This window comes from Notamacropus eugenii, chromosome 6 (assembly GCF_028372415.1).
Source record: "Notamacropus eugenii isolate mMacEug1 chromosome 6, mMacEug1.pri_v2, whole genome shotgun sequence".
Lineage (NCBI taxonomy): Eukaryota > Metazoa > Chordata > Mammalia > Diprotodontia > Macropodidae > Notamacropus > Notamacropus eugenii.
This window is the reverse complement of record NC_092877.1, coordinates 303,644,061-303,654,142: the sequence shown is the minus strand read 5'-3', so window position 1 is coordinate 303,654,142 and position 10,082 is coordinate 303,644,061. Positions and strand designations below refer to the sequence as shown.

General features: G+C 38.4%; 1 protein-coding gene across 1 annotated transcript; it reads right to left on the bottom strand.

The window, feature by feature from the left end:
* Positions 1-271: 271 nt before the first annotated feature.
* On the bottom strand, positions 272-3,907 carry FAM237A (family with sequence similarity 237 member A). Its single transcript, XM_072620667.1, has 2 exons — positions 3,500-3,907; positions 272-415 (listed from the first exon to the last, which is right to left on the bottom strand). Exons 1-2 carry the CDS (start codon positions 3,905-3,907, stop codon positions 272-274), a joined length of 552 nt encoding a protein of 183 aa, XP_072476768.1.
* Positions 3,908-10,082: the final 6,175 nt, after the last annotated feature.

Below are 10,082 nucleotides of genomic sequence, written 5' to 3'. Positions count from 1 at the left end.
AGACGTAGGTTCCAATTTTGATCAGACCACTGGGCCTTGGTTTCCTCACCTGTCAAATGAGATCTCCAAGGTCTTTCCTAACTCTAGATACTGCAACCCTAATGAAACTAAAGAAACTTCTAAAATGCCCCCTTCCAACTATTCTAATATGTGGGGAGAATTTGACTTAATATGGAACTATGGACATTACCTTCTTACAAAGAAAAGAACGAAAGTCAAGAAAAGGGTGTATTTTTTAAAAAATTACACTCGGCTTAAGTCTGGATTAGCTTTATTTTCTCTTTATTCCTAGGTCACTGGTAACTCTTCCAATTAATCTAGACCCGCTCTTGTGTACATGGATGCTTATCAAGTCTTCAATCAACTCCTTCTTCTTCAGGAGTGGAGCTCTTAGGAACTGAGAATATGTACCTGAAAGCAGAAAGGGAAATAAAGAACAGGTCACAGCATCATTTTGAGGGGAATACTAGGGCAAATTGTCATACAGTAAGAAATTTGTTGCACCAATATCTGCAATCACTGTGTGTACGTAATATAGGCTTGTACACATGGCTGTCTTTGTACAACCACATCTATTGTACTGGATGTAGTGATTTATCCCAAATGCAGTAAATCAAAATAAACTTATCTCTAAGTCATTAAACTTGAATCTTTATATTTCTGAAGAATGTTTACTATAATGTTCAACTTTTTTAATTATTAAATTTTACTTATGCCTTTTTTATATTACAATCATTTCCCAATAAATGTTTCTACCCTCCCAGCCCCACTGAAGTTATCTGAATAATATCTTTGTGCTATTTGTTTCCTAATAGTTTTTTTGCCACTGATTTCTAGGACAACTATTAAAGTCGTTAGTGATACAATGCATTTTCTTTCTCATAAAGAAGAAAAATAAAAATTCTCTGCTTTTTTGGAATGTCAGAATGGCACAGTTCATAAAAATATAGCATGTGAGATATGGTGTAAAGGACATTATCATGGGCACATACTGTCATAAAGGACATGATCTGATCATGAATTAAGAATGAGGGACATTAGAATTCTTGAGGGTAACTGACACCCAGAAGGAAGAGAGAACTCCCACTCAGGGAAGAGGTTTTGAGATAAATGGGGGGAAAAGAATGAGAGATAACAGATGATCTGCCTAAGTCATACTTTAGTAGTTCAGAGATACTAAAAAAAACGCAGGAAACTGACAAATAAATACCAGAAGATCTTCAGTGTGTTGAATCAATTCTCCATGGAGGGTTTATAAGAAAATAAAGCTGCTGGGGGGCAGCCAGGTTGTGCAGAGGATAGAGCACTGGGCCTGGGGTCAGTTAGACTCATCTTGAATTCAAATCTGGTCTCAGATACTTACTAGCTCTGTGACCTTGGGCAAATCACTTAATCCCATTTACCTCAGTTTCTCATCTGGCAAATAACTCCAGTATCTTTGCCAAAAAAACCTTAAATGGGATCATGAAGAGTAGGACATGATTGAAATGACTGAATAACAGTAAATAGACAAAACTCACATAGAATCCAAAGCTATGGAAGTTATATTGGCTCACACCAAAACAATCACAGATGTATTGAAGTATCAGAGAATTGCACAGTTGGTCAAATATTTATCCTTCCAGCTTCCTATCCTGAATGTGGCCTAGAGATACATTTTTTTAATGGTCTGGTTATTCTTCATATTAGCCTCAAAGATTAGGGGCAGACCTCAAAATATCATAGTTTCTCATAATCACCTATGAATGTATTTAAACTTTTCTAAATTATTTTCTTTTCACTCTATATCAAGTTTGAGACAGAAAATAACAGAAAAAAGTTTAGATATTCAGCTGTTCAGTTAGCCTTGCCTCAGAGGGAACAATTTTTATTCTATGATCTAAATTAAGTGTTTTGCACTTGTCTGCATTGAAACACCATCCCTGTATCTGTGACCCTGTAACTTTTTCCGCAGTGTCATGAATGTTAGAACTGTAAGATATCTTAGGACCCACTTATTTCAAAACCCTCATTTCTAGATGAGGGCACTAAAACCTAGAAAAGTGAAGTAAATCGCTGGAAGTCACATGAGTTAATTTTTATTTTTAGTGTTTGTAAAAATTAATAAATAAGTTCAAATGTAGGCAAATCTATTATAATTTTGCTTTACAAAGCAAATTAAAGATTGGTGATTTCCTCCTATGGAAAGATTCTATATGTGTATCAATGAAAATACTATGGAACACTATGTAATTCATAAAAATGTGATAATCACACAAAATTTTAGGAATATATCTATTTATGTCATAAAGCAAAACACACTTTTATTTCATCCACATTTTTCTCAGTGTTCCCTTTCTTGACAATGATTGTACATTTCTTTAAGGGATGGTCAAATCACTTCCTCTATCTATATCTGAATCATAATACTCATTGCTCCATGCATACCAGCTGGCTACCTTCAGAACATAGGCTAGCACCTCCAGCATCCAGTTGAGCCTCTTAAGAGATTTAATTAGAATTTTAAGATAAAAAGTCTCCTTTTTCCTTTAAATATTTTATTTTAGTATCTTCTTTACTCAGAACCTCTTAAATAATCTGATAGAATAATTGCTTTCTGATTTCAGACAGAAACAATTTACATCAAATGTTAAAACAATCGAACAAAAATTTTATGCTCATATTCCAAATTGACTAGTGCCTACTCAAAGCTTCTGGTCACCCCTTATATCAGTGAATGACACAGGGTGAAGTAGCTTCAGAGGCTGGAGCAAATCCTGCAATTTTTGTTAAAAAGTGACTTTGGATGCCATGTAGAACAATGCCCAAGAAGTCATCAGCAGCCCCAGAAATTCTCTTTATCTTGCTGGAATGAATTAAGAAACTGAAAAACAAGTGGTGAAGGAGAAAGATTGATATCATTGAGGGTCTACCTTGGAGTTTAGGTAATAAGTCATAACCATTAGCATGTTCTTCTCAATACTGAGAAAACCAGGTACAGCTTAAAAAAACAAAATTAAGGCTAAGAGAGATTGCGTGAGTTACCGAAGGTCACACAGCTAGTAAATGGCCAATGAAGGATGAAACCCAGGTCTTCTGACTCCTTTTTTCTCCTATCCATGCTCTATCCACGATGTCTTTCAGCTACCCAGTACAATGGGTTGAAGATTTTTTTGGTTTTCTCTTTTACAGAACAGGTAAGAAGGTTTTACAACAAGTAAGAAGGAACTTTCTAAAACTTTTGCTTGGGGACTCAGGATTATTAATGGCTCTTTGGTGAATCATGCTTCCCTGTAACTGTTTTATTCCCTCACCAACTGATTTCACCTGCTTCTTACTTCTGAGAATGATGGAGGCAATAGGCTAGCAATTAACTTTTCCTCCATAACTGCAGAGGTATGTTTCAGGTACTCCAGTGCACAAATTGTGATTGCCAAATAAAACCTGTGTGTTCTTTACCTCTGCTTAGCTCTTCTGTACATACATATCCTCTGAGATAACAGAAATAAAAGGCAAAAAGCTTACTTCCTGAGTGCTGTGAATGCATTGTGGACAATTTCTCTTCATCTTCAGCCAGCTGTCTCCTTCCTAAGCCGTGGTTTCTGGAGAGCACACAGTCTACATAGATATCCCAGAAGAGTTGGGCCAGGTCCCAAAAGAGGGCCCCATGCTGCAAGTTCTCAGATGACTTCAGGTAGATCATAAAGTCCCAAAATCCTGTCACAGTGTCAGAAATGCGTGGCTTCCTCATCTCCAAAAGGAGCACAGAAGAGGACTCCCAGCATTGAGGATCTGCTCGGTTCAGAGCCAGGAGATCAATTTGACTATGACAGAAGAAAGGTGCCACACAGCACAGTCCCACAATGAGTAGGGTACAGGTTAGTCTCATGGTGCAATGAATCCTTCTTTGGCTCCCAAGATCTGCCATGACACTGAAATAGCACATAAAAGAAAAATATAAATTCCTTGCCTTGGGAGAAAAAGGAAACCTACTAGGATGTCTAAAATGAGGACATTCATGTAATGCCCCCAAATTATCTTATTTCCAAGATGTCATATGAAAACAAGATGTAGGAGCCAATAAATAGAGCCATCCCAACATGAAGGAAGTGGAAAGTGCTTTCCTCCCATGCTCTCTGGGGCCTATTTTGGGTCACTTCCCCTAATGGTACAGTCACTCTGGCTCCCCTCTATTAGCATCCTCTACTTCCCCACATTTCTTCTTCTAAGAGTTGATCAGCATCATCAATTATGTCAAGGAGACTCAGGTTACAATATCTGGAGAACAAGATACCTCCTCTCCCCTTGTAACTATATCAAGTGGTAAACAACCCAGGTGGTATCAGGTAACCGTCCTTTGCATTGTCACCACCTATAGACCTCCTGAATTTCCCCCAAAAGTGTTCTTAATCTTTATTCATCAATAGTTCTTGAATAATATGTTTTATATAATGATTAATCATGTCATGAAGGTGACCCTGGGTTCTTCAATGCCAGTGAGATCTGCTAAGCAGAGGAACCAAGAAATGTTAAATGCTTTCCAATCATCATATGTTATTGTGGTGTAGGGAAATATCAGGAATATATATCTATACATCTCTCTCTCTTTTTCTCTCTCTCTCTTTCCGTGTGTGTGTGTGTGTGTGTGTGTGTGTGTGCATGTGCATGTGTGTGTGTATGAATAACTTATGTAGGGTCACAATTAGGACTACAGGAGTAGTTGAGAGGACCAAAGAAGAGAGCGTCAATTTAGCAAATAGTGCCTCTAATAGGATCTTGGGGACAGTCAGACTCAGGAGAATGGAAAAACAAAAAGCTGTACATGATGGAAACCATCAGGGATTCACCAGACACATAGAAGGAGACCCAGGAAAGTTCTAAGGAAAGAGATAGTATGAAGGAGGGTGTCAAATTTAACAGAAAGGTCAAAGGTGATGAGGACTGAAAAGAGATCACGGATTTAGGCAATGAAGCCATCGTTAGCTTTTCATTTCTAGGCACTTGCTTTGGTTATTCTGTTGCTCATTAAAGAATTGGAAATAACAATATTAATTCTTACCATAGGAAAATCTCAAAGCAATTTTACAACAGTTCTCTTCTGCCTGTTACACTATTTCCCCTACCTTGAGATTTTTTTTTTCTCCATATAGATATATCTGAAGACAGCATGGCCTATCACATTTATAAATTATCCTGGGCATGAATGAAGCACTATATTACTATATGCCAATATATCAAAGATCTTGTGGGGGGAGATGGGAATTTTCTGTGAAAACTAAGGTACCTGCTTTCTAAAAGGTTCTAAAGAAAATCAATCCAAAGATAGCAATTTTAAAGAAGAGAGAGAAAAATACTTCAAGCACATGGAAGTTGAACTAATGAAAATCTAATAAACATGTAGAAAGTGTTTTGCAACTCTGATGCAACTTTCATAAAGTTGTGGTCTTCTTGCCTTTGCATCAAATCACTGCTATAAATTTCACTTTAGTTGTCAAGAAATGCTATTTGTTTCCACCTTTTAAAAATCAATTATTCTGATGTCTGGTCGGGAAAAAAACAAAGGAAGTCATGTAAGACTTCGAAATATTTTCCCCTTCAGAGAGTAACATCTACAAAATTAGAATAGTACTGAAGATTTTCTTTCTTTCTAGAAAGTTTGTCTAAAAAAATGTGAGGATGCAGAGCCAAGATGGCAGAGAGAAGTCAGGAAGTTGCCTGAGGTCTCCCCAATTTCCCTCAGAAACAATAATCAATCAAGCCTCTAAAAGAATTCTGGAGCAACAGAATCCACAAAAATACAGAGTGAAAAAATTTCCAGAACAAGGTAACTTAAAAGGACTTCAGGAAGGGTCTATCTCACTTGGGTAAAAGGGGAGCAGAGTTCAGTGAAGGTGATATCCAGGCAACCCAGCCAGAGGCTCAGGCAGCACCCAAGGCCCCTTTAAGTCCTGGCTCAATAGGCCATTGGTACAGTAGGTCAGCCCCAGGGCAGCAGGCAAACTGCCAGCCCCAAAACTCAGGGCACAACAAGCATGACTAGTCAGGACCATCCTAGTGCAGTGGGCAAGCTGCCAGTCCCAGAGGTCCTGGTGCAGAAAGGCCCCTAGTCCCTAATGCAAGAAGTTTGGGACAGTGCCTCCTGTGCCCCAGCAGCAGAGCTCAACTTTTTTTAAAAAATGAGAAACAAAAAGAGTCCTGACCATAAAAAGTTACTATGGCAAAGGGGAAGATCCAAACACAAAGTCAAAATGTCTACATGTGAAGCCTCAAAGGGGGATATGAATTGATCTCAAGTTCAAAAAGTTCTCTTGGAAGAACTCAAAAAGGATCTCAAAAATCAAGTAAATGAAGCAGAAGAAAAATTGGTAAAAGAAATGAGTTATGCAACAGAACCTTGGGGAAAAAAGAGTCAACAGCTTGGAAAAGAAAGCTCAAAAAGTGACTGAAGAAAGCACCTTCTTTAAAAAAAATAGAATTTTCCAAATGGAAAGAAAATCCATTGAAGAAAACAACTCCTTTGAAAGTAGAATTGGCCAAATGGAAAAGAAGGTAAAGAAAACTTTGTGAACATAGAAAAGAGAAAACGTATGTGACCTGAGACTATTTCAATTCTAACAGCAGAAAATCAATAAGGATTCTTGCTTTCCTGTGCTACATTGCTTTCAGTTACATTTTAATTTGATATCACTAGTATTAAAAGCAATGATAGCAGAATAAAAGTTGTGATGATCCCAACTGAACAAAAAGTCAAGTCTGACAAAAACAAATTACTTCTAAATCCAAATATTTGATCACCGTGCTGATCTGCTCATTAGCCATAAGGTGGAGTCTTTCCTTCATGGGAGCGGGAAATAAGACATAATTGCACAATGCTTACTTAGAATTGATACGTGCAAGATAGAAGTGTTCCCTGAATTGTCCTTTAAATTTCTAATTTGTTAAGATTTTTCCTTGGGTTTTTCCAGATGTTTTGCCTTATGCTATTTAGCAAATCTGCCTGCCTTCCCTTCCCTCTTCAATCTCTGAATTTATTTTTGTTCAGTTATTTTCCTGCCTCTGAATTAAATTCTTGTTGCATGATTTAAAAGTTTCGAGATGGCTTAAAGATTAGAAGAATCCGTTTTGGGGGGGGAAGTGGCAAAAGTTTTCTGTTCAAAATGAATTGTAGAAGGACTCGTGCCTCTGTCCAGAGTTCTGAAGTTGATAGAGTTCCCTCTCACTACGCGCTCTCCCATACCATTCGACCTTTACCTAAGGTCCCTGGTTTCTGTTTCCTTTCTTCTCCGATAATCCCTCCACCCTTCTACAGAAAGAAATTTACTTTCTGGACTGCTGGCAATTCCTAAGTCCTGACATACCCCGTACAAGTAGGAGTACAGCAACTAACGCACACATTGTTATGTACTTCTCATCTCACAAACCGCAGAACTTGTCGTCTTTCCCCTCTCCCGAACCTAGAGACAGCCCAGTCCAAGTTCAGTTAAAGCTACACTACTCTGCAGGTGTTACACATGACAAGGAAAACATGCCTCACCCACTTACCTCCTTTGCCCTCTAGGAGTTCCCTTCTGTGAGACAATCGGAAATCTCTGTTGCTCCCAGCTGGGGTGACACTTCTTGGTCTTCCCGTTCGCGCTAACTGACGGCTCTTCTTAAGTGAGAGTGAGCGGGGCCTCTTAAGTTTACGTCAAAGCTCTAGGGAGAAGTCCTCCCTCTCCATATCCCCCGCCTCCCCACCCCCAGTCTATCACAAAATCTCGGAGTTGGAAGGGACCTCACAGCTCCTCTAGTTCAAGTCATACCTGAACAAGGATGCCTTAGACTGAGACCAAGAATATCAAAGTCTATTTTTAAGCATTTCTTCTTGTTCCCCCGACCTCTTCCCCTCCCAGATAAACTTACTCTACACCTCGAGCAGGAAGGAGTCCAGAAGCTTGAATATGAAGTCTTGAATACCCAGCTCGCCAGTTTGGAGTTCTGAAAGGTCTGCTCTTCAGCCCCCAGAACCCTGAGCAAGAGGAGAGGGAGGAAACACAGCCTAGGGTGTCATAATGTGTCAAGGCATGCTTAGGGAAGGAGGCAGGATCAGCTTGTGAGCACAGATTCAGGTGGAAGTCAGGACCAGGATTCCTTCTGCTTGCTGGGAGAATTTGTCAGAGATTGCTTTGTAAACAACAACAACCAAAGGACCACAAGAATAATGTAGACATAGAGTCTTGATGAAGGGTGGCTCTTCTGTTAACTGAACTCTCACAAGACAGCAGTGTCAGGGATAGAGGGAGGAAGGGAGGGAGAGAGAAAGAGGGAGGGGGAAAAGAAGGAATCAAAGCATCAACCACAAAGCTGTACTTGTTTGTGAAAGCTTTAACTGCCTGGGAGTTCCTTCCATCCTCTTCCCGGAATCAGATGCTAGAGATGACTCAAGGAGACTAGAACCAGGAGTCCCCTCCCCCCATTTTCAGGACTTGGGGGGAGAGGGGGCTCCTCAACTGCAACAACTTTTACAATGGACTCTTGGTTTTTAGCAGAACTGAGTCAGTACTGATGATTTCTGCTCCTAATTTCTGGACAGATTTCTTACACCTGAGTAGGACACTTTTTTTTTTTTTTTTTTTACAAAAATAAGCTACTACCTACTTCAATCTGGTAATATGGCCTCCTCTTCTATGGTCTAGAGTTCCAACACATGGAGGAAGAGGAAGAGATGAGATACTAATACACATCCTGTGACTCCAGATTCCATGCTATGAGATGAAGTCATAGAAAAGCAAGTTAAACTCTTCTCTTCTCCTCCCCTCCCCATTTAATTCTTCAGAATAAGAAAGTTTGTTTTGTTTGTAACTTTTCCCTTCTCAATTTTATCCTTCCTCCCCATCCCCCATTCTTATCTAAATTTGTTTCTTTGTTGAGTTGGATGCACTTCAACAATACATTCTATGTATTCAATCCTCTGTGCATTTCAGATAAGAGAGTTGTCTACTCCCCATTCCTTTTCCCATGTTTGTATATTCTTTTATTCATGCACCTCAACTATGTAAAATAGCAAGTTTGGCCATACTCCTTACTCCTTTCTACTCTACTACACCCTCATTTTATTGTCCAGTCTCCTTCCCCTCTTAAAACCCTCAGAATAGAACCCACCTCCTTGACCTCTCTTTTCCTTATATAACTCCCTCAATATCATTTGAAAATATTAAAGTTCTGAAGGGACACTTTTCTCCCCTAATGGGAATATTAACACTACACCATCAAACCACTCCTTGCAATTTCTGAAATAAACTGACCCTTCTAAATTTCTCTAGTTTTTATATTTGTATCTCAAAGTTCCTACTCAGCTCTGGGTTTTTTTTTTTTCATCAGAAATGAATAAAAATCCTATTTTCCATTAAAGGACTATTTTCCCTCTTAAGGATAGATTCAGCTGTGTAAGTTAAGTTGTTGTTTATTGCAAGCCTGTCTTTGTTGTCTTTTGGGATTGTATTCCAAGATCTCCTCTGGCATTTAGTAGAAACTTCCAGGTCTTTTGTGATACTAAATATAATTCCTTGGTGCTCAAGCTAATTTTTTTCTGGATCTTTGCAATATTTTTCTTTGACTTGAGAGCTCTGGATTTTGACTGAGCTGTAACTAGGATTTTTTTTTATTTAGAGATCCTCTTGCTATCAGTATACTCTTCTATTTTCATGTTGTCCTCTGGTTCTACTAGATGATTTTCATTTATAAATTCTTAAAATAAAGTGTCCAGCATCAAGTCTTTAAAAACCACATTTTTAAACATTGTTTTAGGGACTTCAATGATTCTTAAATCATCTTTCCTTCATTTGTTTTCCAGGTTAATTGTTTTGGATATCAGATTTTTTTTCTTTTTTTATCTTTTTATTTTGTTTTAACATTTCCTGCTGTCTCTTAGAATCATTGATTTCTAGTTAGTCTAATCTAGTTTTCAGGGATTCTATAATGTTTACCATTTTCTCTTTTGGGCCATTTATTTTCTTCCCAATTCTTTCCTCAGGAATTTTTTTTTAATATTTTGCTTTATTCTTCTAGAGATTTGTGTCTTGTGGGAAAACCATTCTTTTGGATCTGCTTGAAGTTGTCATAGA